We start from the raw sequence: 26,619 nt of genomic DNA on the forward strand, positions 1-26,619 counted from the left end.
TGCCCAGGACGTGATGATGACGACGATGATGGTGGTGATGATGGTGATGATGATGGTGGTGATGGTGGTGATGATGGTGGTGATGGTGGTGATGATGGTGGTGATGATGATGATGGTGGTGATGATGGTGATGATGATGGTGATGATGGTGGTGATGGTGGTGATGATGATGGTGATGGTGGTGATGATGGTGATGATGGTGGTGATGATGGTGATGATGGTGATGATGATGGTGATGATGGTGGTGATGGTGGTGATGATGGTGATGATGGTGATGATGATGGTGATGGTGTTGGTGGTGATATGCAGGGGCTGAAGAGGCTCCTGCCCTAGCATGCTGGACCTCCCTCCCTCCCTCCCTCCAGCTGTTCCCACGAGCTGTGGCCCCAGAGGGGCCTTCTGAGCCCAGAGGGAAAGTCTTCTCAGCTCAGCCCCAGGGATACCTGATCTGCCAGGAGGACTGGAGAAGTGAGACAGGCTAATGACATCTGGGTGTTTGTCAAGCTAGCGGTATCTCGAGGCCACACATGGGGAGAGAGCTGGTCTGGCCCCAGCGCGCCCCTCTCCAGGGTTACAGGGCCCGAGCAGCCTGGGTGAGCCGGGGCCACTCACGCTGCCCTCCCTACCCTGCCACCACCCGCCTCGTGTTTATGAAGTAGGCGGAGTGCGTGCTTTGGGGTCAGGGCAACTGGCTTTGAGACCTGCTCTGCTGTTAACCGGCTCTGGGATCTTGGACAAGTCGCTGAACCTCTCTGAGCCCATCTTTTCACTTGTAAATCTGGGATATAAGCCCAGCTCGTTAGGATCAGTAAATGTCGCTTGTTAAGATGAGGGATATTGATCACGTTGAATGCCAAGAAGGAGGCTCTGTGACCTCTTGGTTGTGAGTCTGTGTTGATTGCGTGCCCGTGGGAGGCAGTGTAGCAGAGTGGTTAGGAGCCTGGCCTGGGAGTCAGATGACTTGAATTCAAACACCAGTTCTACCACATTCCAGCTGTGTGACCCTAGGCAAGTCACTTCACCTCTCTGGGCCTAAATGTTCTTCCCTCTATGGGGGGCTAACTAATAATACCTACTTCCCCGGGGTGTGGTGAGGACGCAGTAAATGCTTTAATGAGTGCAGACCCCTGAGAACTGGGCCTGGCGCATACTTTGTGCTCAGTAAATATTAGCTTTTGTTACGGTTCTTATTTTCATTCCACAAATATCTAGAGAGTGCGGATAGTGATAGGAGCCCTGGGCTAAGTCCCTCGTCTTGAGAGGTTCCCAGGCTAGAGAGGGCATGAACATGGATGCAGACAGTGGAGGTCAGCGGAGAGGGTGGTAAATCCTATTAACTGAGGTGCGAGAATGCTGCTGGCGGGAATGGCAGAGATTGCTTCTGGCTCAGCGTTCAGGGATGCTCGCCAGAGGAGAAGGCGCTAGGACTTGCTCTGCAATCACGGGGATGGGAAGGGCATGCCTGGTGGAGGGCACAGCGTGAATAAAGGCTGGGAGGCAGAACATCAGGTGCATTCTAGGGCAGTGGACTCTACCCCTGACTCATTGTGTCACTTTATCTCCAGAGCCTTAGTTTCCCTGTCTGTCCAGTGAGGGAGTGACAGCCATCTGCTGGCCCCCTGGGAGGGTTGGGTGCAGTGGCACACCTGTGCTTGGCAGGACATCAGCATGCCAGGGTGGCACTCAAGTGGCCATGGGGAACGTAAGCCCCACATCCAGGGCCTTCGAGGCCCAGAAGGAGGCATTGCAGAAGCCACGGGTGCCCGCCACCATCCCTGGGGGGGGTAGGACCTGCTGCCACGCTCGCGTCTAACCCGGCCGAGAGCTTCCTTCCTGCAGGTCCCGGAGCCCCGGCGCGGGGCGGGCCTCCCTCATGTGCGCCCGCGCCTTCCCTGGCGTGAGGGTATGTGCCTTTGGACTACATCGTGGAAGCCAGCACCATGCAGTCCATGGGCATATACACTCGCCTCAAGGCCTATGTCGTCGAGGAGCTGCCGGAGCCGCCGCTGCTGCCAGCGAGGAAGAGGAGCCGGGGTGTGGGAGGCCAGCGAGGGGGCGCTGGGATGGGTCGGGCCACCTACACCCTGCCACTCAGCCCCTCTAACCCCCCTGCTCTTTCCTAGGGCTACATTGGACTCCCAGGGCTCTTCGGCCTGCCAGGGTCCGATGGAGAGCGAGTGAGTATGCTTTCCTTGTTTACCTCCTGCCCACCCATCCCCCTGCCAGGGGCCAGCCTGGAGAAGTCATGGAATCCCTCCTGGAGGAGGTGCCCTTGGGTTGAATAGGAGTCTGCTAAGGGGACAAGTCAAGGCAGATGCCTTCCAGATGTAGGGAACAGCATGTGTAAAGTCAGGGACACATGAATACTTGGCGAGTTTAACAGTCAACACAGTGAAAGCACTGAGTGTGAGGCGAGAATGGGGGGAGATGAGGCTGGAGGGACCACCTGGGTGAAGTTATACGGCACCCAGGGCAGAAGTCAGGAAAGGGACTCTATTCTGAGAGCGTGGGGAGCTTCTGAAGGGCTTTCAGCAAATGAGGAATGGGCCCATTTTGTATTTCAGATCAAGTGTCTGCAAACTGCGGCCCGCGGGCCAGATCCCGCCAATCGTCTCTTTCTGTAAAGTTTTATTGAACACAGCCGTGCTCATTTGTTTACACATTGTCTGTGGCTGCCTTCGCTCTCGGTACAGAGTTGAGTAATTATGACAGAGACCATATGGCCTGCAAGCCTCTGGACGTTTCTTTCCATCCTTTCCCAACCCGAGCCCATATTTGGGAACTCAGTTGTAACCTCTTCAACAAGCTGGGTATAGAGAATCTTAGGAAGGCGGAGGGAGCATTTATTGAGCACCTATACCAGAAACACTGGGTGCTTTCCTTAGGCATTTCCCCAGCTCGGGTCCACGCAGACCCCAACCCTGTAGAGTGCAAGACCCTCCATCTGATGTGCATATAACTGGTGCCAACTGTGTCTGTGGCCTCTAACTAGGTCCTCTGTGACTTCCTCTTGTGGGTGGCTCTGGGGCTGGTTTGGGGCAACGCTGGTTGTCCCCTGCTGGAATTCCGTCCTGACCTCTTCCCTGTCTCTCCTCCTACAGGGTCTGCCTGGCGTTCCTGGCAAGAGGGGCAAGATGGGTAGGCCGGTAAAGATTTTCCGTGTCTATTACGCAGACTCTATGGGTGAACTTGACCTCCTGCTGGCCGCGCTGCCCTGTCCACCCGTGGCCGGGGCATTCTCCGCTTCTCTCTGCTTGGCCGTTGCTCTGCTTTGAGTGTGTGGGGCAGCACGTGGGGCTGTCTGGGCCTCGTGTCCTGCTGCCGGAAGGCGGAGTGGCTGCTGTCTGGCTGGGGCTGGGGGCTGTGTGGGCGCGGGGCCCCCTGGGGTGGCTGCTCTCTCTGTGCGACAATTGCTCTGCATTGCAGTTCTGTGTCTGGGGGGCTTCTGTTGTCTGGGTCGTTAGTGTCCATGGGTCTGCTCAGACTGGGGGCTCTTGGCTGGACCAGGTGACTGTGCTCCCATCTCAGAAAACACGCAGTCTCAGTACCGTCTTGGTGTCAACAGTTCCACTGGCTGGAGGGCAGTGGGGTGTGGGTGGGCCCACAGCAGGGGTGACCCCAAGAGGGGCTCAGCAGTAACCCCTAGTCCGCCAGCTTTGCCCAGGACTCTCCATCATGGCAGGAAATTGTGTTTCCCCTTATCTGGGCGTCTGCGGGCGGGAAGAGAAAGCCAGGGCGCAGAGCCATTAGGTAACTTGCCCACAGTTTCACGACAACGCAGCCAGGATTCTAACTCGGTTTGTCTCCAGGGCTTCTGATCTCAACGGCGGATCAAGGCAGCCTCTCTGGTTCACTGGTCCGCGATAATTTGTAAACGTGGATTTCCTAGAATCTTCACCTGGGGAGAAAGTCATTCATTGCAATGATCTCATTATTTACAAGGGGAAACTGAGGCTCTGAGAGGTGGGGTGATATGTTGAGAGTCCTGCAGCCAAGCTGAGGGAGGCCCAGGACTAACTGAGGCATCTTACTTTCAGGCTCGGCTCCCATTGGGGGCTTCAGGCTCTCTGCTGCTGCCCCATAGGTGAACCCCTGGACTTGGAACCATCATTGGCTCTGGGTCTGGGCCTTCCTTTGCTTGTGGTTGATGGAGAAGGGACTGTGGGGGAGGTTAGAACTTGAGAGGTGGCTGGAGGAGAGCCAGGATGCCCAGGGTGCCCAGAAAGGGGGCCGTCTGTGATTTGGCGGTTGACATGCGTATTCACAGGCACCTTACCTGTTGCAGTGTGTGGATCTGGGCCCCCTGGGGGCCGGGGGGGGATGCAAAGAAAGCAGGAATCAGGTGCTGGCCTCAAGGAGCTGACAGGGGGCGCCTCGCGCTCAGTCCTAGATCTCTGTGGCTGACATCCCTCTGGCTCCGAGGTCTAACACCTGACACTAGATCTGGATGGGAAGCAGCAGCTGAGGCTTCTGCCTTCGGGGCGAGGACCTGGAGTCTGCGAGGGCTGGGCTGGCGTCCGGATCTGCTCCGCAAGCCAGGCGACCTTGGACAAGGAGACTCTTCATTCGTTCGTTCAGTGAATATTGAGTGTTTACTATGGACTGGGGAATGTGCTTGGTGCTGAGCAGTGAACAAGACAAAGTTCCCATTCTCGTGGGCAGACAGAACAGACAATGACTGAATGGGGGAATGCAGAATGAATGATTGCATGTCACATGGTGCTGAGTGTTAAGATGAGTACGATAGGGGGACAGTGAGTTCTTGGGGTATGGGCTGTTGGAGTAGTTGGCCCAGGAAGTCCTCCTCGCTTCTTGAGAAACCCGAATGAGGTGGGAATGGGAGCCATTTGGCTCTCTGGGGAAGAGCAGTCCAGGTGGAGGGAACAAAGGTGCAAAGGCCATGGGGCAGGAGCGTTATTGGCTGAAATTCTCTGAACTGCAGTTTTCCTGTCTGAGAAACGGGGATAATAGCTTCCAGCTCATGGGGTCACTGTGCTTGTCATGTAGTAAGTGCTCAATAAATAGTAGCAGTCATTGTTCCTATTCGTGGATTCATGGGTGGCTGAGGCTCTCTGTGCTGTGTGAATTTGAGCCAAGGGCTATACCTCTCTGGGCCTGTTTTCCCAAAGTTTAAGTTGCAGAATGGGGGTGGTTGACTTACTTAGATGATCTCAGCTGGGCCCTGTGCCATCACCCAGGTCCACTTCCAGAGCCATCCGTGGGGGATTTGCTCAGACTCCATCCTGGGAGCCTCATGGAGGGCCAGGCATTGTCACTTTACAGATGAGGAGATCGAGGCTCAGAGGGTGAAGGACTTGGCCAAGGTCTTGTGGCTTCTGAGAGGCGGGGTAGGATGCAGCGGCCAGAGCCTTCACTCTTGCCCCAGAATGTAGCTGTTTAAAGAGTGGGTTCCAGAGTCTTCTGAGCGTGGAGGAGGCCAGACCCATGAAACCCTGGGCATGCAAGGCTGCTTCTCCACGCTGCCCCCCCCAGGGACGTCCACAGGGCCATGCCCCAGCTGTCCTCTCTCCCGCCTCCTCTCCAGCCCCCCTGCCCCCCCTTTCCTGCTTCCTGCAGCCCCTCCAACTGCCTCCTCCCGGCCGCCCACTTGTTTTCTTCCTGGAGCTGAAAGCCACGCTGCTCAGGGCCGGGAAGGCAGCACCTGGTCTCGGGTGCTCAGTGCCACTTTTCCACCTGTGTGTGAGACGAGGCCACTCTCATTTCTCATGCAACAAAAATTCCTAGAGCAGCTCCTCTGTGCCCGGCCCTGGGGCTAACACGTAGCCCAAACACACCCCCAAAAGCGACACTGATGGAGGCCCTTCCGCCTGCACGGTATGTGAACTACACGTGACTCCCCTACTGACTCTTCGAGGTGGCGTTGATTTTACCTGTTTTCCAGATGTATAAATCGAGGCTTCGACAGTCAAAGCCGTTCGCCCGGAGACCTTCCGAGGTCTCGTCAGACTTAAACCCGCATAGCTGACAACTCTTCTCTGCTTCCTGCCTCTGCGCCTTTAACTTCCTGAGATTCCGCCGTCTCCTCTGCGATGGGGGTGTTCCCTGGCGCTGGGGTGTCAGGCGTGGGTGGAAGGAACCCTCCTCCCTTCAGCCAAACAGCCCTGTGGTCTCGCAATACCCCCGGGGGCCCTGAAAGTCCCCTTGACTCTGGTCCAGCCGCCATGGCCAGCGAACGGGCCAGGTCTGCGTGGAGAGGATTTAACACGTGCAGAATAGGATTTCATATCCCCGAGTCCCTGTGGCTGTGTCTCTGCCTCTGCTGGGCCTCGGGGTCCATGGTGCCCTTGGCCCCCACACTCCCTGAGTGCTCTTTAGGGCCAGCCCCCTGTTACCAGCACCCCCGAGCCCTCGATCTGCTGGATGGGTCGGGGGCTCCTTCTGTGAATGGCTTTGCTCCTGTCAAAGCTCTGGCCTGGGCGATTTCTAGGCACTTATTAACCAGAGGGAATGTTGGGAGAATGAGCTGAAGTCCCTCGTGCCAGAAACAGCTGGCATCATCTCTGGCAGGGCTGCTGCTGATTCTGCTGCAGCCCATCTCTCTCCAGCGTGCAAAACCTCAGGCCCTTGCGCACGGCCTCCTCGGTGCCAGGTTTGGAAGGAGGGTGTGTGGGAGTCTTTTGCTGATGGGAGCCGAGAAAGAGACAGTGGAGATCAGAGCACATCAGGGCTGCAGGCACATGAGTGATGAGCTGGCCCAGCCTCTTTGTCAGATAAGCAGATATAGCTCAGAGAGGCCAGTAACTTGCCCGAGGTCACACAGCAAGTCAGTGGCAGAGTCAGGACTTGAACCCAGGACCCTTGCTTGCTAGTACGGGGTGCTCTCCACATCACCCCTCTTCTCTCTGTGCTCACTCTTCAGCCTGCAAAGGAAAGCTGAGTCTCTAGCTTTCATCTCCTCACATTGCCTGCTAGAAAGAGAAATGTTTTGTGGTTTCGTGAGGAGGGGTCCAGATAGAAGCTGTCACTAACTTGCTGGAGCTGAAGGGGTTTCTCCTGGGCTGTCCTGGCTTGTTTGGGGCACGGCACAGTGACACTCACAGTGGGGATGGAGCCACACCTCCCAGACAAGGGGCTCTCAGGGGGGCTGGGAAGACGCTGCTGTGAATTGTCCTGTCGGGCGCTCTGTGAACTTACGGTCAGGCCCTCTGGAATGCCTGGCAGGACCAGCCACCGCTCACAGCTTCTCCCGTGGCCTCCGGCCAGGCCTGCCAAGGCTGGTCTTATGTAGTGACTCAGGCGGGCAGACCCTAAGCTCAGAGCTGGAAAGGCCCAGCCCTGGCTCCAGCTCCCTATGCGTGTGGCTCGGGGACAGTTGGGACTTGCCCAAGGCCACATGCCCACCCAGCGTGGGACAGGCTTCCAAAACCGTACCTTTTGACTTCAAGTTCAAGGCTCTTTCCACTTCTCAGATGGGGGGAGCAGGGAGCAAAGTGGTTTCCAGTTGGGGAAACTGAGGCCAAAACAGATGAATGTTCTTAGCTGTGGCGATGCTGTGAGCTGGGGTTGTGGTCCCCAGTGTCCCAGACTTGAGCTGGAGCCGTCCCAGGGCTGTTGGTGACCCCGGCATCCTGGTGAGGACTCTGCCTCCTCTCTCCTCCTTGTCGCCTGAGGTGACTCTTCTTCCTGGGTTCCCACGTGGATTTCAAAAGGACGGGGTAAAAATGTGCCCAGCATTGTGAGAAGAAGGTGCTGGGGACCTCAAGGGGTCTCTCTGTGTCAGCACGCTTGGAGTGCACACGTCTTCTAGAAAAGAATACAGGCTGCTTCAAGTGCAGCAGGAAGGATGCGGGTTAGACGTGTGCAGAAACTTCCCGACTTTGGAGAGTTTAAACATTGTAAAAAGGTCTCCAAGATCCTTCTGCAGGCTCTTCCTGGAGTTTATTAAGTATTCGCGCTGTTGGTACCAACCCTAACTAGCGGGTGATGGCATGTTAGGGTTACCAGGGGCTGGATTACAAACATCTCACCTCTCTTCAGCCCAGTTCTGCCAGGTGGGTTGGGCAGGACTGACGGTTTTGCAGGCCAGGGAGCTGAGGCTTCGAGACATTAGCAGGACTTCTGGTCTGGGAGGCTGCAGTGTTCCCTGTGCCTACATCCCACCTTCTGGAGTAGATGGTTGGGGCAGACCCTGCCTGGAGGCAGGGAGGGGATGGGATAACCCTCAGAGGCCTCCCTGGCCCTCGGCACGTGAATGTGTGACGAGGACCGTCCCTGTCTTCCCATCTATTGCTCTGAATTGCTGTAGCCAGGAGAGAATGTGGAGACTGGTTCTGCCTCCCCCCCCGGGCCTTGTTCTGCTCCGAGTACGAGGCGTCCAGTTCCCCAGGGAGGCCTGACCTGGGGAAGTGGGGAAACCACGTGGCTGGGGCCGCGGCAGGGCGCCGAGCTCATTCCTTGGGCCTCGGGCCAGCCTGCTGCAGCCGGGAGCTGGGGCCTGCGGGGGAAGGTCGGCCTGCTGGCCGGGCTGGGGATGCGTGTCATGCACGAGCGGGCGCGGCCAGACGCAGGGAAACCAGCGGGGTGGAAGTGGGGCTGCATGTCCAGCTCGGTGACTGCTCTCCGAGATCCAGAGGGGCCGAGCTCAGGGGCCCTGGGGCGAGTGTTGGGAATGGGCTGTGTGGCTCAGGAGTGGGGGGGTGAGGCAGGCCAGTGGGGCGAGGGGGCCTTGGGCGTGTTCTGAGCCTCAGTCTCCCCGTTGGTGCAATGAGATGCTGACTGTCAGGGACAGCTAGGGTCTTTCCCTCTTAGACCATCTGTGATTGCTCCAAACAAAGGTTTGTTCCAGCTCTTTTAAAACTCCTGTCTTTTTTTCCCAACCATTGCACTCTTAACTACAAACCCTAGATTCCTAGAAGTCACCTACTTGACTCCTCTGAAGGAAAGGAGACTGAAGATGAAGACGGGGGCTGAGTACATCAGGCGACCAAGCACGTACAAGCGGGGCCAGTCCTTAGCATCAGTAATGCCGTTCCCTCTTGTGCATGAGATCACAGGCTCTGGTCCATTCTGTGCATTCAGTGTGCAGTCATGGCTAAGAAAACAGGCTCTGGAGTCAGACTGCCTGGGTTCAAGTCCCCGCTCTGCTAGTCCATAGCTGTGTGACTTTGGACAAGTAATCTAACCTCTCTGGACCTCAGTTTCCTCATCTCTAAAATGGGGCCAAGAATGGGACCCGTGTCGTTGGGCTGTTAGAGTCTGCTGTTGCTGTCATTGTTATATCCCACATCATCACCTACGGCTATACATGGGCCACATTTTGTCTGCAGAAGTGCCTCTCTTTGGGATTTGACCATTCTGACAGTCTTTCCCTTGCTTATACCTCAGAGACATGCCCTGACACTCCTGCTGCCTCCAGGGGCCAGCAAGGGCTCGCCCTCCATGTGACCCCTCAGTTCATCCTCTCGGTACTCCCCACTGTACAGCAGAGAAAACTGAGGCTCAGAGAGGCCGGCGGGTGGTGGAGCCAGGACTGGTATTGGGTCACCCTGGTTCCAAAGCCTCGTGGGGGAAGCTGGCCCAGGCGCTGGTCTGAGAGGTATCCTTGAGCCAGCCTGGAGCGGCCTCTGAGTGCAGGCCCATGGGTTCGAGACCTGCCTGGTGGCTGCTGGGTGTGGATATCCTGGGGGATACTGTCAAGGTCTCCATTTTGCCCCAGGCTGAGTGGCGTTCCTGCGCCTAGGGGAAGAGGGGCCTAGGGTGGCTCATCTTGGGCCAAGCTGAAAGGCTTCTTAGACATCAGCCCCCCCTCCCAGCCTGGACAGAGGGTCAAATGAGGGTCTGCCTAAGGTCACACAGCCAGCCTGGAGGCGAGCCAGGGCGAGTCTCGGGCTGTCTCTAGACACCGGACTTGGAGAGCAGAGTACAGACTTCCTGAGTCCTGCCCCTTGTGGGCCATGTGGCGTCGGCCAGATGCTCAGCTGGACAGCATCCCCTTTGTCCCCTGAGAGGGATTGTCTTCCTCTCCCGCCAGGCCCCCAACCCCAACCTCCAAAGGCAGAGACGGGAACTCAACGCCTTCAGAAGGCTCCCCCGACCACAGCCCGGCCTGTGGTGTCTCCTGTCCCAGGAGGTGAGAGGGATCCACCTTACGGCAGGACACAGGGGGGCTGGACTCGGGGGAGGCTGGAGTCTGCCAGGGGAGACCCCAAGGACGTGGGAAGAGGAATCTTAGATAGGGTCAGATGTACCCCGACAAAGACGTGATTTAGGGGTGGGCCTGTGCGTGCGCACATGTGCATGCACACACGCACACGCACACACACACACACACACACTCCTCTTCCACACTCTGAAACCAGTCGGGCGCACAGTCGAGCAGCTTCTGCAGGCCAGAGTTGCCCGTGCACAGCTCATACGAACTTGGCAGAGTCCAGAGAGGTGGGACCTGGACTCAGCTGTGCCACACACTTGCTTTGGGGCTTTGGCCAAGTGACATTCCTCTCTGAGCCTCAATTTCCCCATCTGTCGCATGACACAACCTTCCCCTCAAGGATGGTTGCCAAAGGCAAGTGAAGTTGCCCAGCTTGGTCCGGATCTCTTTATAGTCGTGCGCCACACAACGACATTTTGGTCAAAGACAGAGGCGTATGTGACGGTGGTCCCATCAGATTAATACAGACAGCCTAGGTGTGTAGTAGGCTGTACCGCCTAGGTGTGTGTAAGGACACTCTGTGATGTTCGCACAATGACGAAATCGCCTAATGATTTCTCAGAACACATCCCCGTCGCTAAGCGACGCGTGACCAGAATATGTCCTCATCTCCTCCTTTGGGCGTCTGGATGATGCCACACCTCCTATAGGGTCAGTGTCAACCTCTGCCCTTCTCCTCCAAGAGGGCTTCCACAGAGGACGGATTTGAGGGGAGTAGGATTGTCCTGGTGCTCTGGTGGTTAAGATTCGGTGCTGTGTTACCGCTGCGGCCCGGGGTTTGTTTCCTGGTCAGGGAACCACACCACTTGTGTGCCGTTGTCATACTGCGGTGGCTGCGTGTTGTTGTGATGCTGAAAGCTGTGCCACCAGGATTTCAAGTACCGGCAGGGTCACCCGTGGTGGACAGGTTTCAGTGGAGATTCCAGACTAGGACAGATGAGGAAGAAGGGCCTTTGGAAGAAGGTCCGAAAAATTAGCGTTGAAAACCCTGTGAACAGCAGCAGAGCATCGTCTGATACAGCGCCAGAAGGTGAGAGGAGGGCACAGAAAGACTGGGCAGGGTTCCGCTCTGCTGTCCACAGGGCAGCTAGGAGTCGGAATCCCCTTGACGGCACCATCAGCAACAAAGCGTTGCAGGCCAGGGCAAGGCTACAGGCCTGGACGCACATGCATTTCAAGGTCTCTGCTCAGCCAGTATAGACTTCGTAATTGGTTTGGGTTTTGTTTTTCAGTTTAATCTCCTCACTGGATTCCCCCGCTAGCGTCAGAAACCAGAAACACTGTTATCTTCCATGTGGAATCGTTACTGTTTGAACAGCTCAGGCCTCCACTTGGTCAGAAAAAAATGTGCTTGTTTTTTATTAAATTTCCCTGGAAAAACAATGATTTGAATTCAAGGAGGGGAGGAGAACAGGTTTCCCCAAATTCCAAGCTCGAGGACTTTCTTTTCCTTTTGAAGTAGGATGGAGTCGTCTCCCCCTCCCCCGGCCCCCGAGGCATCCCCACAGCTGATGTTTTTCCAGCTGCCTGTCTCCCCAGAGAGTCTGGAATGGGGTCAAGGAGAGGTGAGAGGGCCAGACCGGTGGCCTGGCCTCGCTGCGAGCTGCTGAGACTCACCTGTGGCCGCGGTGCTGGTGGTCACTAGTGGCGTGACCTTGTGTGACCTTGACTCTCACCCTTTCAGAGCCTCACTTTCTGTCTCTGTAAAATGGCGATTGTGACTCTACAGGGTGGCTTTGGAAGAGCATGTCACAACCATAGAAAGTCTGAGCTGGAAGATGCCTCAGACGCCCTCCCTTCTTTGACCAGTGGGGAAACTGGGGCCCATGGGGGAAAAGGATACTCTTTTTTTTGTGTGTGTGAGGAAGATAGCCCTGAGCTAACATCCATGCGATTCCTCCTCTTTTTGCTGAGGAAGACTGGCCCTGGGCTAACATCCATGCCCATCTTCCTCCACTTTATATGGGACGCCGCCACAGCATGGCTTGACAAGCGGTGCGTCGGTGCGCGCCCGGGATCCGAACCCGGGCTGCCAGCAGCGGAGCGCGCACATAACCGCTACGCCACCGGGCCGGCCGCGGAAAAGGATACTCTTAAAACTCTCAGCAAGTCAGCGACCTGTCTGAGCCTAGGCCATCTTCCTGACCCCACACTCCACTGGGACCAGCTGTCAGATTGGGGGGTTGGCGTTTCCATGCTGGGAAACCGGGTACCAGATCCTTTTCAGAGACTCTGAGCAGAGAAGAAGAGGCCTCCCTGGCCGTGGGCCCCGCCGCAGTAGCCAGTCCTTGAGAAGTTCTTTATGTGGGGTGTTTGTTGAGGGCACGGGGGGACCCGGGACCCCACTGCCTGCCCAGGTCCCGGAGTCAAGGAGTGAGCCTGCATGGACGTGTCCTTGTGTCCCCCCTGGGGTTGGATCAAGGCCACCCCGCAGGTATAGACACTAATCTGCAGATGTTTCTTCTCTCTCATGCCCTCAGGGGTTTCCCGGAGACTTTGGGGAAAGAGGCCCTCCTGGACTGGACGGAAACCCCGTAAGTATTTTAAGTTTTTGGAGAGATTGAGAGCAAACACTGCAGGTTTCAGGAACCCAAGCTTTGGGCCCAGACAGATGTGGGTCAAATCCCAGCCCTGCCACCTCTTAGCTGAGTGCCCTTGGGCAAATAGCATGCCCTCTCTGAACCCCAGGCTCCTGTCTGCTGTGGATGCCCTGTGGCCCCCTAAGAGAGCCCTCCAGCCCACTAAACCCCTGTTCCCAAAGCCCCAGGCTGTGCCCCATCCCCAAAGACTTCACAAGATCCATAAGTCACTCCCCACTGGGGAAGCCAGGGCTGCTGCCATCTTACATAGCATGCGAAATGTTGATGGGAGGGCACTGGCCTGGGGAGCAGATGGTCTGCAGGCCTGCATGGAGAGAAGAGCTGAGTGGGACAGAAATCTCCAGCACAGGCGTGTTTACAGTGTTTGTAAATAGTCGGAGGCCCATCAAGGGGCCAGGTCAGCCTGCCCTGGGGAGCTGAGCCCGCCTTGCCCTTCCTGTCCCAGGCCCAGGCCGTGGCGGAAGAGGAAGCTTGTTCTCCGCTCGGGGGTGCAGACCCCGTCCAGAGCTCTCTGGGACACCAGCCATGTCCCCATCTCTCCTTGGGGCTCCCTGCCTGAGCAGCTGTGCCCAGCTGTGCCCTCTGCGGAGGCGGCTGCTGGATCCATAATCGGTCCCTGATTATGTGCTAATTTCAATTCCGCAAATGCTCCCTGGGGCTGACCCAGGCGGGGCTGACCCCTGGGCTCCACTGGAGGCTGAAGCCCTGGGTTCGAATCTTGGAGCACTGCTTGCCAGGCGTGGAAGCCTGGACAAATCAGTTCACCTCTCTGAATCTCAGTTTCCTTATCTGTAAATCGGGGGATCGGAATGCGGCGCAGTTGTGTGTATGAAATGAGGTAGGGGCAGGGAAGTGTTTGGTCCATGACACGCGTGCGCTGGACGGAGTGGTTATACATAGGAATTAATAACCAGGTACGTTTCCTGCCCTCCAGGAGCTCACGGCTGTCTCCCTAGCCCGTCACACAAGGCAGAGTGAGATGGCGGGATCGAAGAGGTCCCAGGGCTGTGGAGGAGGGAGAGAGGAGCAGGGAAGACTCCTGGGGACGATGACATTGGAATTGGGATGAGGAGAAGGGTGAGGGACATTCCAGGTAGAGGGAAGAGCCGGCAAAGGATAAAGGGGAGAAATCAGGGCCTTTCCTTCAGCAGACCAGTTCTGGATCAACCATTATAATACGTGATGTCACCCTGGAAGTCCCCTTGGGGAGGGGCAGGGGTGTCTGTATACTCATGGCCTACAAGAGCAGAAACGGGACCTGATGTGTGGTCCCAGCTCTGCCACAAAGTTGCTGAGTGACCTTGGACAAGTCGCTTCCCCTCCCTGAGCCTCCCAAGGCTGCTTCTCACCTCCACCCTTTCTTGGTGGCTGTAGTAATGACAGCCACCCATCTGGGCAGCCCTGGGATTGCACAGATGAAGGAAGATGAACCCCCTGTAGGACGTGGGCAATTCTTGTTGATAATCACCATTGCTAGGCACCTGTTTTTTTCGTGTGTGTGAATGAGGAAGACTTGCCCTGAGCTAACCTCTGTTGCCAATCCTCCTCTTTTTGCTGAGCTGGGCTGACATCCATGCCCATCTTCCTCCACTTTATATGGGACGCTGCCACAGCATGGCCTGACAAGCAGTGCGTCAGTGTGTGCCCGGGATCCAGACCCACGAACCCTGGGCCGCCGCAGTGGAGCGTGTGCACTTAACCTCTATGTTACTGGGCCAGCCCCCGCTAGGGCCCTGTTTTTATTCATGCCTTTGTGTTTTGAACTTGACCCAAACCCCTCTACCTGTCTTTTCTGGGATTGAAGTTCCATTTTTAGAGATGAGGAGACGGAAACTCGCCCCCTGCCACACACGACCACGTCTCCTGACTCCCAGCAAGAGCTCTCTCCAGCATCTCAGAGGCCCTGGGAGGCAGAAACCTGAGAGCCTCCTTCTGGTGGAGGGGGGTTCTGAAGGCCCCGAGCATCTCCTGGCTGAGAGAGGGAGGGAGGCCGGCCTGGTGGCTCTCAGCTTGGAGCCCACCCCACTGTGTTATTTCCTTGCGCTCGACCTTGGGCAAATCCCTTAACCCCTCAAGCCTCAGTTTCTCCGTCTATCAATGGAGACTGAGATCTTCCTGGTCAAGCTCCCTGCACGTCTTTCTTACCAAGCTTGGGACTCCCTCATCCGTTCTCACGGACAGTTGGAGGATACTGGATGTGGAAACCCAGCCTCCCCTGCTACAGACGGCAGAGTGGGGAGGGTCTCGTCCAAACTGCAGGCCGGGATCAGGAGAGTCCCTGGTCGGGGACAGGGAGTGGTCAGCTCTCAAGGATTCCACCAGGTGCCGGCGTGGAGGAGGGCGTGGACGGAGTGGTCCTGGAGGGAGACAGGGCAAGTAACGCTGTGATCTCTCTGTTTGCAGGGAGAACTGGGCCTGCCAGGGCCCCCGGGAGTGCCCGGCCTCATTGTAAGTACACAGGTGCCTGGGGAGGGGGAGAGCCGGGGGGCAGGGTATGGGGAGCAGGTGACAGGTCCTGCTGAAAAGGCCCCTCTCTCACCAAACCCCAGGAGGAGCTGGGGGAGCAGGACAGACCAGTCTGGGGAGGGAGCTGAGGGAGGAAAGCCCTGCTGTGTGGCCTCAGGTGGATCACCTACCCTCTCTGAGCCCCTTCTTCATTGGTTAAATGCGGATGGGCACTTGGGGCATGAGGCTGCCACTGTCCTTTCACATCTGCTGCCTGTCTGTCACTCTGCAAGGAGGTCCTGGCAGGTGATAGCGTGCCCATTTGACAGGGGAGGTGCTTCAGGTCCAGAGGAAGAAAGTGCCCGGCAGAGTTGCTGAGGCTCTGGGCCACGCTGGGCGATTTTCTCCATCCTTCTCTTCAAAGCACTGACTTTGGAGCCAGACCACCTGAGTTCAAGTCACAGCTCTGCCACATCCTGGCTGTGTGACCTGCGCCAAGTCACTTACCCTCTCTGAGCCTTAGTTACCCATCTGTAAGACAGGGATGGTATTAGAATGCTCTTGGGGTGGTTGTGAGGATTAAATGAGGCGTTGCATTTACAGTCCTTGGCACAGAGTCTAGCACTCTGGAAAATATCATTATATTAATTATTGTTATTACCTCCTGACGTGCCCGGGATGAGAGAGGCTTGTACGCTGGGAGGTGGGAGGCAGTCTGATCTCTGACTCCATCTGGATTGGGGTAGGCCGTGTGGAGTGGCTCTGTTCGTCAAAAACCAGGGCCCCTACTGGGCCTTCAGAGGGTGAGCCTTGAGCTTGGGCCCAGCCCCAAGGGCCAATGAGAGGTCCGAGCCTGGGAAATGACTCTAGGAGCTTTCCCGAGGGCCTGGTGCCCCCTCTGCTCTGTCCTTGGGTCATTCCTCATGGGGTTTGAGTCTGGGGGCCATGGAGGGACACAGGGAGACTGTTCCCTAGGTTGACAAATGGGCCTCCAGCTTTGGCCACTCCAGCAACCGTTCCGAGAAATTCTGTTAGTGGGAGGCTGGAGAAGGCCCTGGGGAGAGGAGAGAGCCCAGAGGCCCCCGGGGACTATCTGCTCCTGCTCAGGTGGATGGAGCAGGAGCAGGGTGGAGTGGGGTGGAGGGTCAGATCAACCCGCGTCCCAATCCTGGCCTCTCCTTCTTCTGGCTCTGTGGTCTCTGTTATGGCCTCACTTCCCTGAGCCTCCCGGGCCCTCTCTATAAAATGGGGTCATTGTGCCCACTCTTGTTAGGACCACGACACACACAGTCCAGTCTGGTCCAGTGGCTAAGAGGGCGGCTCCTGGAATCAGATGCCTGGTACCACTCATTTAATCACAATTCTGAGCAAATTTCTAAACTCCCCTCTGCCTTAATTTCTCCATCTGTAAGTGGGGATTATATTAGTACCTAACTTGGAGGATGGTTGTGAGGATTTAAAGTGTTAGTATGTATAAAGTGCCTAGTGCATAGTAAGTACTCAGGAAGTGCTAGTTATAATAACAGTGGTTGTTGGTGATGATGATGATGATGATGATTTCACAGACACACGTAAGATACGTTGTGCTTGGTAGCAGCTGTCTAGGTGGCTACACTGAGAAAGATTTCAAAGTCACATTGGAACTTAGCAGAAGAGGGTGCTGCAATTGATTAGTGATGTCTGCCTTGGCTCGGGATGAGGAAGTGGCAACATGAGTCACACATTTGTCATCGCTGATGTCCCTTGCCAAGCACCTTCTTTGGCACCAGGCACTGACCTAGATGTTTTGGAAAAAGAAATATCTGCAATGAGAGTTAGAGAGCTGAGTTCCTGGGGACTTCCGAAGTCTTCTGGTCCAGCCTCCTCTAGGCTCAGCCAGAGTCCTGTCTGGAGCATCTTGGTCATATGGTCGTTAAATTCCAATGTGAACACCCTGGTGTTGGAGGCTCCCTCCCGTGGGAGCCCAGTCCGTTTTCACAGTGCTCTCATTGTGCAAGGTTTTCCTGTGGATTAAGCCCAAGTCGTCTCCCTGGCCCTGGGAGAGGATGTTTGAGATGTAAAGATGGTTGTTGTCTGTTCTTCCCAAGCTCCTTCTTCAGGCTAAATGCTGCCAGTCCCTAGAGCTTTTCTGAAGCGATGTTTACATATCCTGGCTGTCATCCTTGGCGCATGTTCTTATTTGTCATTGTCTCGGCGTCCGCTAGGTTGGGTCCTGAGAGAGCTGAGAATATCGCATGGCCGAATACACGCGGATTCTGGAGACTCAGACTATCCATCACAGCCCTCGGTGCTCCTGACTCTTTGCAAAGCCCTTCACACCTATACTCCCTTTTGCTTTCCACACTGGGGGTGGCCAGATAAAACACAAAATGCCCAGTGAAATTTGAATGTTGGATGCAATATTTAGAACACATTTCTACTAAAATATCATTCGTTGTTTATCTGACATTCAGATTTGAACTTGGCATCCTGTATTTTTATTTGCTCAGTCTGGCAACCCTATTCACAATATCTCTTAGGAGAATTCCATTTGGCAGATGGGAAAACTGAGGCCCTTGGGCAAGATCACACAGACGGCGGGAGAGGATGGAGGCTTGATCAGAGGCCGTGTCTCTTAACCCCTGGTCCAGGGCACTCCTCTCCCTGCTTGCCTTCTGAAGGGCCTGAGCTGGGGGTGAGCCCCGGGCTTTCCTGCATTTCTTGAAGCCTGCGCCCTGCCGCGATGCCCTTGTCTGAAGAGTGGATCCGTTTCTCCTTGTGCTTTTCTCTTGCCCTGTGTCTTTGTCTGGCCACTTTCAGCCTCGCTTCCCGCCGTTTTGAAATTCCCTTTGCTGCCAAGGTGACATTCCCTATCTCCTTGTGCGTGGGGGAGTCACAGGGCTGGCCCTGAGCCCTCAAGTCACGACTGCTCCCAAGCCAGTGCCCTCTGCCGCCCCAGACAGCCACTGCAGCCCTGGATTTTTGGGAACAGCAGCTTCTGTGCCTGGGGAAGAATTTGCCTCCCTGAAAGTTGGAGAGGAAAGGAATTTTCTACCCGGGAGTTAAAGAGGAAAAGGGATTATGAGTCACCTATGGTTTTCCAGAGGATGTGGGTTTTTAGCTGAGCAAATGGGAATTCCATATATTGATTATCATTTTAGCGGCGATTCACATTTATTCAATGCCTTCTGTCTAGTCAGCTGGAGCAATTTGCATGCAGAGTGAAGCCTAAACTTCCCCTGTCCCCTGGGGTCCTTGTAGCCGGGAGGAAGGGCATGAGGGGACAGACTAACATTGACGGAGCGTCTGTCTGCTCTGCGTGCACTTGACATGCATTAGGCTCTGGGAGCCTTGAGATGCTGGAGGCGGCTGGGCAGCTGCAGCCTGGTCACCCAGATGGGGAGGCTGGGGCCCGAGGTCACCAGCTAGGCACTTGCAACCCAGGTCTGCGTGACCCCCTGCAGCCTCTGAGGTGAGACTATCTCGAAACAGCCCCCTTTGAGTACTGGAAACCCTTTGGCCCTCAATAAGTGTGTGCCTGATTCCAGAAGCTGCTCAACAAAGGATTTCTGCCCTTTTCATTCTGAGTGACACAGAAGGAATTTTGGCTCCTCCATTTAATGAGACCCAAAGAGTATGTGATCTGGCCAAAGCCCAGCATGTGGGGTATAGTGGACATATTCTGTGGGGTATGGTGGACATATCCAGCATATTCTGTCACTAAATGATCGTCTGGCTTGGTCTCCTTGTCTATAAAGCAAGGTTACGAACCCCGCTGACATTTACCAGGCCCCGTGCTAAGCATTTAATGATCACAGCAAGCCTCTGAGGGTAGGAAATGGGATTATCATCACACAGTAGAGGAAACCGAGGCTCAGAGAGGCTGAAGCACCTGCCCAAGGTCACACAGCCCATCAGCTGGACCTGGGCGTGTGTCCACAGCTCATGCTCTTCACGACTGCAGCACGCCACCCCGTCGGCTCAGCACGACTCTGTGCTGGATGGAGACAGCAGATGCATGAGAACGTGGAACGGAACGGGCGGTGCCAGGGGCTGCTCTGTGTGAGAGATGGTGCTGATTAAGACCACAGGAGCCACCCAGGCATTAAGCCACGTGAGCGCCTCCTCTGGGCCACGGGGCAGGTGGTAGCCACGTCAGCACACACATAAATGATCATCGGCGTGGAAAGGGCTTTGAGCAAAACCCATGTCAGGCTGAGACCTGACAGCAGGGGCGGCGGAAGGACGAATGGCGTTAACAATGTGAGCACAGGGCAGAACACTCTGGCTGTCGGAAACAGTCTGCCCTGAAGGGTGGGCACTGGAAGTGCCCAGGTTTTCTTTAGGGGCCCTGGAAAACCCCCTGGCTTGTCAGAGGAGTGGAGCTCACGCCCATGTCTGAATCTGAAGCCTGTCCTCACACACTGTCACTTATTAGTGACAGCAATGATGAAAAGCATCCTTGAGTCTTTTATTGGAGTAAACAGTCAATCAGGGCCAGCGAGCATGGACTGTGGGGCCAGACAGACAGACAGACCTGGGTTCTGGTCCTGCCTCTGGCCCCTCCTCGGTGCTTAATCTCGGGCAGGTGGCTGCACCTCCCTCTGAGCCTCGGTTTTCTCATCTGTAAAATGGAACGAAGCTAATAACGGTGCTGACCTCCCCCAACCTGGGCTCACCGTGAGCAGTTGGCGAGTGCCCGAGCCGCCGACACCACTCCTGGCACAGCGTCAAGGAGGATTTAATGAGACTTGGAAGTGTCGCACCTGGTGTCTGGCGCACAGTAGGAGCTTTTTCAATGGGGGCAGATGTGGTTGCTTGTGTTCTTCAGTGGAGCCAGTGAAATGAAGGGCAAAGTGTATAAAGCGCTGTCTGGGAGTTTAGGCAAAAGTGGGAACAGGATCCAAATCAAGGGCATTACTCATTGTTCTTTCTTGTGGGGACACGACATTCTGTGTGTTGCTTGGCCAAGCCACCCGCGAGGGTGTCTAGCGCGGAGCAGACTGGTAATCTGCTGGCTGTCCTGGGGGAAGGTGGCCTGGAATTTTCTCTGTTCCTCCCCCAAATGCTTTTATAGCCCAGTGTGGGGGTCCCGCCAACATGGGGAAGACTTGCCCTAAATGAGCCGCCACCTTCTCCCCGGGTGCCCTGCAGCCAGAGCCCCTTTCCACGGATTCCCGGCCCCTTGGGGCTCGATGCCCATGCTGGTCCCTGCCCCCCACCCCGCACAGACCCCTTTGGAGAGGCCTGCAGGGTGGTGAGTGTAGTGCTGCTGCTTCCCCCGTGGCCCCACACAGGCCTGTATGGGATTCGGTCCCCACACAACCAGCTGCCTTCAGGCCTGCAGCGGGGAAGAACAAGCCTGTTCTGGAGCCTGTTCCTGGAGCTGCTGGCTGGTCCCCTGCCCGTGCGCGGGCCCCAGTTGGAGCCGACTGCAGTGGCAGAGCCTGCTCTGTTTGTTTGAGCACCACGGGGAACTCTGGGCGGGCCACCCTCACTCCCTGCAGCCAGGAAAAGAGAGGGGGAGAGGAGCCGCTGCCAGAGTGGCCGGCCGAGAGGGAGGCGGTTCTCCGAAGGGCTGGCTTCTCCTCCGACTCCAGCCTCTCCCTGCCAGGGATCCTGGCTTCTTCCCTCTCTTCTCTCCTTTCTCTCCAAAGATTACTTCAGAATTGCCTAGAAGCTCTGGAGACGGGCTGCCTGGTGTGAATCCCAGCTCTGCCCAGCTCTGCGATTTGCTCAGGCCCTAACCTCTCAGAGCCTCAGTTTCCTCATCTGTAAATGGGGCTAGTAGATCGAATCTCTAAGGGCTGTGGTGAGGAATAATTGGTTTGAGACATGTAAAGTCTTAGCATAATGCCTAGCAGTGGATGCTCTGTGCATTACTATCATTTCCTGTTAAATCAAGACTTTCTCAATGAGAAGATTAGTTGATGGGAACTGAAGGCAGAAATTCTTAGCGAAGGCTCAGCTGGAAGGCTTGGTTTGACCCAATCAGGTGGGGATCCTGAGGTCCAGACAGGGGACGTGTTTAGCCCAAGACCACACAGCCGGTCTATGGCAGGGCCCTGGCCAGCCTCCAGTGTCTACCTCAGCTGGTCTAAGTCATGCTGGGGTGGGGTTTGAGGGTGAGAATCGGCATCTCCTCAGCCAGGCCACGCTGCCGTCTGTGAACTCTGCCCTTCCCTCCGTCTGTCTCCTTGGGGGCATTCCACTGCACAGGCCCCTTGGCCCTTCTGCGGAGGCAGACAGGAATGTGATTTTTCGTTGTCTGCCCGGCCTCCCTCCGAGACGTCTCCAGGCAGCTCAGACAGGAACCCGTCCTGGAGCCTGGCTACCTGGGGCAGCCTTTGTTCCTCCAGTGCTTCAGAGCACTTGCCGGGGGCCTCCATGGAGCCTGACTCAGGGACGTGGGAAACAGGCTCAGAGAGGTCAAGCACATTGACTGAGCTCACACAGCAGCCAGACACTTGGATCAGTCACAGAGGATGGAAAAGGGAGAGGAGAGAGTGTTTTCAGGGGCTCCCTTTCTCTGGGCGTGGGCTTCACATTATGGCCGTGGCTGAGAGCGGTATGATAGGGGAGGACAGGAAGTGAGGAGATTTGAGGGAAAGAGAAAATCCAGTCGCTTCCGCACTCCACACCAGGATTTCTCACCTTGGCACTATTGACAGCTTGAGCTCGATAATGCTTTGCTGTGGGGGCTGGCCTGTGCGTTGTAGGGTGTTAGCAGCATCCCTGGCCTCCAGCCCCCAGAGGCCAGTAGCACCTCTTCAGTTGCAACAACCAAAAACGCCTCCCGAGACTGCCAAGTACTCTACGCCTGTAAGTCCATTACTCCTCGACACAGCTCTAGGAGGTACGTAGTATTGCTAATCCCCATTTGGTAGATGGGGAAACTGAGGCACAGGAGGGTTAGCCCCCCAAATCACACAATGAGTGAGCAGCAGAGGGGACATGAGACTGAGGGTCTGCCTCCAATGGATGCAGAGGTGCTGCCTCCCGGCCTTTCCCGAGCCCTCAACGCGGAGCGCCCTGTGGAGGGAACTTGGCTCTGCAGCGTTTAAGAACTCTGCTGTCCCCACCCTGACAGGCTGATCAGATCTGAAGCTGCATCTCCAAACTGTTGTCCAGCTGATCTTACCGTCCTACTGGGCCCATTGCCAGCCCTGGGGTGTCTGTGATTGACAGCCCCCTCCTTCCTTGCTGCCCTCCCAAGGAGATGCCGAGCTTCTGGGAAGCAGAAAGCGCCTCCCCCTCGCTAAGCTAGGAGCCAAGGCCTCTGTGTATGCTTATTTAATGCTTATAGTAGCTCTCGGGGGAGGGATCATTGACCCTATTTTATATAGATAGGGAGATTGGGGTCCAAAGAAATCAAATGAAATGCCCCGAGTCCATTAGCTAGTATGGGATGTAAAGGGTCTAATGTGGAATAGAAAGATCTAATTTCTAATATGAGATGGAAAGAAGTGGAGGGGGAGGGGCAGCAATCAAGACATGAACTTGAGAAACGACCTGTGTGAAATTTATCCCAGCGCTTCAGTGGATGTAAACAGAAAAAGGAACATTCCTAATTCCAGGAGCAGTCCAGCGGGGTTGTGTCCTCAGAAGCCCAGCCCGACGGACCTTGGGAACCGTCCCTCCCTGGCCAGCTCCTGTGGGCCGCCTCTCACAGCATCCTCTTCTCTTTCTCTTCCCAGGGCGACATGGGAGTGTTGGGTCCGATTGGCTACCCAGGACCCAAGGGCATGAAGGTAAACAGGGCCGTCCCCTATTCTGGTCCTCGTCCCAGCCGGGCACCCCCTGACCCATTGCAGCCCAGAAGGAAGGGTGCCCTGATGCAGTGTTGGGGGAGGGGAGGATGGGGGGACACTCAGAAGGGTGCCGGAGTGGAAGCTGGCAGGTCAGGAGCTCGGTTCTTCTCGGGCCTGAGAGCTGGTCCAATCTGTATGTCATTTATCCAGACATCTTTATTAGACAGCAGTCCCCAACTGAGCATGAGTCTGATACGATTCTGGACCTCCGGGCACTGAAAATCCGGTGGGGTCATCACCAGGGGCATAGAAACTGAGTTCGTGGGCAAACCATGAACTCAGTACATCCCTGAGCGGGATGGGCGTGCAGGAGAAAGATGGGCTAAGACTGCCAGGACCACGCTCCGGGACTACCTCGTTTGGCCAACACGCATATGACACTGCTCGTTAAGCCCATCGCCCCATTAACACCCTTTTCCCCAGATTTGTCCAGAGTGCTGTGGTTCACGAGCAAACTGCCCCTTCTCATGCTCCTTCAGTCCACACCATTGCCCTGTGAGCCAGGGGTCACTGCCCCCTTGTACAGATAGGCAAATTGATCCCTGGGCTGAGGCATCTAGCATGGGGTCTCGCAGCAAATCAGTGGATTTAAGCCAGGGCTCCTGACTCCGGGGGCTTCGAGCCTCTCTCACGGCTGGCCCGGCCTTTGTCTTGCAGGGACTGATGGGGAACATGGGGGAGCCCGGACTGAAAGGTGATAAGGTGATCTGAATACTCCCTTATTGCACTGTGTTATCTGCATGCGAACCCCCCTCCGCCTCGACGCTGCTGCTGATTTCTCGCCAGGTCCACTCCCCTGCACTCTTCCTGCCTCCCCTCTGGCCCCCTAAATCTGTGCTCCCCAGCTTTTTCTTTGTAACTCTGGGTGGGGCTCAGACAGATGGTTCTGGGGGCGTGCAGACCTCGGCGGGTAGAGCACAGGGGGCTGTTGAGGCACAGGTGGGGGATAAGGTGGGGCAGGTGTCTGAATTTGGAGAGCAGAGCTGAGGCCAGTGTCTGGGTTTTGAGACTGAAACCGCATAACCCAGAGGGTGGGGGTGGGGGATGGAGGAGGGAGCGATGCTGAGATGACGGGCCCAGAGACCTCGCCCAGGCACAGGAGGAAACAAATCCACATAAACCGCCTGCAGGGGAATTGGGAACCCAACCCCAGAGAGCGCTGGGTCTGAAAATGTAACAGGAAAGCCAGGGCAGGCCCCTGAGCCCCCGACCCACTTTCCTCCCAGCTGCCACGGGGAGGCCACCCTTGCCATGTGTCCTGCACAGCCCTGCTATTGAGCTCTCACTGTCTGACCCTGGGCCAAAGCAGAGCTGGAGGTGGGTAGGTGGGCCCCTGGGGCCCAGAGTGGGGCAGCAGGTGGCCTGGGCCACACAGCATCTGAGTGACAGATATGGGGGAGGGGCAGTGCTCCTGGTGGTCTGTCCTGTGGCCGTCTTCCTGCCCCCCCTCAGTCTCTTGACAAACCAGCTACCCCAGAGGGGCTGTGGGAGGGGTTTCGGGCAGCAACCAAGTTTCCATAAGCCTCAGTGGATGAGAGCCACTCAGCCGCTCCCGTGGCCAGGCTCCTCCGGCACCTGTCTTCAGATGATTCCGCTCCTCCTAAACCTGAGAATCAGGACGGGTGCCAGTGCTGGGTACCATCTGAGTGCTCTGTGGGGATTAACCCACCCATCCTCCAGCCCCCATGAGAGAGGAAGCTTGCCCGAGCCCACGCGCTGGTAATTAGTGTCAGGATTTCAACCAGGCCCCTGGCTCCAGGGACCTCAACCACGAAGCAGAACTGAGGTCGGAAAGACACAGCTGAGACCCTTGGAGGTCACCTCTGCCAGTGCCTACATTTCACAGCCAGGGAAACAGACGATGCGTCAAAGGACATTCAATGATCTATCGGGCTGTTGGACTCTTAGAAAATTAGAACTGCTGGGCTGAAACGGGCGTCCCCAGATTGTCTTACCCACCCCATCCATTGGCAACCAGGGGTACAGGACTAACCTCAACCCTCTCTCCATCTGTTTCCACCTCTTCCGTCTCCTACTGTCACCCGAGCCTCCAGCTGCAGCCCCTCTGCCTCCCCCACTCTGCTCCGCCCTCTGGCGCCGCCCTGCTGGCTGCTAAGCCTGCTCCTCCGTGGTCCTCCCTCTCCTGATGAAGGGGCTTCCTGATGGAGGCGAGGGCTTCCCCACGGCTACCTGTTTACCCTGAGGTCTGAGCCATCAGCACACTGGAAATGTTGAAGTCATGGACGAGGGAGAAAGGAAGGGAGGGAAATGGCAGTGCAAGCAGCGAGCTTTTTATAGGCTCTTTGCAGAGCTGGCCTCCAGCTCACTGTTTCATCAGGAACATGGAAATAAATGTGTTACAGAGAACTCACTGGCATGCTGACTGGTGGTGCCCGGGACATTGCGAGATGTGAAAGCTCTGGAAAAAAAAAAAGAGGAGGAGGAAATTATTTTCCTGCCCATAGTTTTCAGGAAAATCAAATAAGTTTCTGGAGTTAAAAAATGAAGAAAAGAAAAAGAAATCTCTTTTCTGCCCCTTTGGCTGGGGAGTGGGGTTCAGATCAGTCTCCCCCCATTCCCCCCATCTCCTGGGCCCTCCCCTGGGATGACGGAACCATCCCTTCATGTTCTATGGTCATCCTGCCTAGAATTCTAGATTTTCCATGACCCAGCCTGGCCTCTGTCCCACTTACAACCACTGGGCTGGCTCTCCCTGTGTGGAGGCGCATTCTGGAATGGAGACTCCCGCTCCAAGACCAGCTTTCTCCAAATCCATTGTCCTGATTTCTTAGGTGCCTTTTAATCTTTTTTTTTTACTCCCTCACTCCTCCCTCGGGCATTAAAAAAAAAAAAAAAGTTTCTTGGTTCCTAAAACTCTGGGATGTTATACAGGATTTTCCAAATTGGAAAAACCAAAGTAAGTTTAAAAAAATTTTTCTTTTTTTAATTCTGGCTTTTGTTCTACCAAGGAAGTTATTCTGCTGGGTCGTGGCCTGAGCTGCATGCTGTGGGTTCTTTCAGATTCTCCATTCTTCCTGGGTTTTTCTCCCCATTTTCCAACTGCTCCCAGGGCTGTGAATGTTTGCAAGTCCTGGGGCCAACGGACAGTTGGTAATGTCCACCATGGAAAGCTGGAAATGATGAGGGCTGCGCGAGGGGGTTCCGGCTCTAAGGAGAAACCTCCCCCGATCTGGTTCCGTGATAGCTTGTTTACCAGGACGTGGCTGAAAACAGGGAGGGAGCAGAAGAGACCTCTGCCAGCCAGAATCAGTGTCACCAACCCTGTGCAATACGTCATCCTGGAAGAGGAACACTCAGACCTGACTCGAGGCCGGTTAACTCGCTGTTTACACATAATCTTAACAAGCCAGGCTATCTGGTTTCTCACGCTATCGCTGATTAAAAGCAGCTAATTAGAAGAAGACCGAAGCAGCTTGCTTTGAAACAGATCCTGAAGCAGATTGCTTCGAGATTGCATAGAAACTCCCACAGAAGGAAGAAGTGACAGCTCACAGCCTGGTGGTGAAAAATATCAAGCAACAGATGTAAGCACTCGGAAACCACAGTGGTGTGGGGACACTGGACAGGCTACCTTCGCCCCTGGGTGACATCA

The 26,619-nt window shown here is 55.8% G+C and overlaps 1 protein-coding gene across 1 annotated transcript in view; it reads left to right on the plus strand.

The window, feature by feature from the left end:
- The window catches only part of COL27A1 (collagen type XXVII alpha 1 chain), a 147,901-nt gene that overhangs the window by 48,137 nt on the left and 73,145 nt on the right, over nt 1–26,619 (plus strand). The window contains 6 exon segments of the mRNA XM_058523857.1: nt 2,124–2,177; nt 3,102–3,146; nt 12,652–12,705; nt 15,175–15,219; nt 22,893–22,946; nt 23,664–23,708. Coding sequence (XP_058379840.1) covers nt 2,124–2,177; nt 3,102–3,146; nt 12,652–12,705; nt 15,175–15,219; nt 22,893–22,946; nt 23,664–23,708 — 297 coding nt within the window.

The sequence above is a fragment of the Diceros bicornis genome, chromosome 28 (genome assembly GCF_020826845.1).
Source record: "Diceros bicornis minor isolate mBicDic1 chromosome 28, mDicBic1.mat.cur, whole genome shotgun sequence".
NCBI classification, from domain to species: Eukaryota; Metazoa; Chordata; class Mammalia; order Perissodactyla; family Rhinocerotidae; genus Diceros; species Diceros bicornis.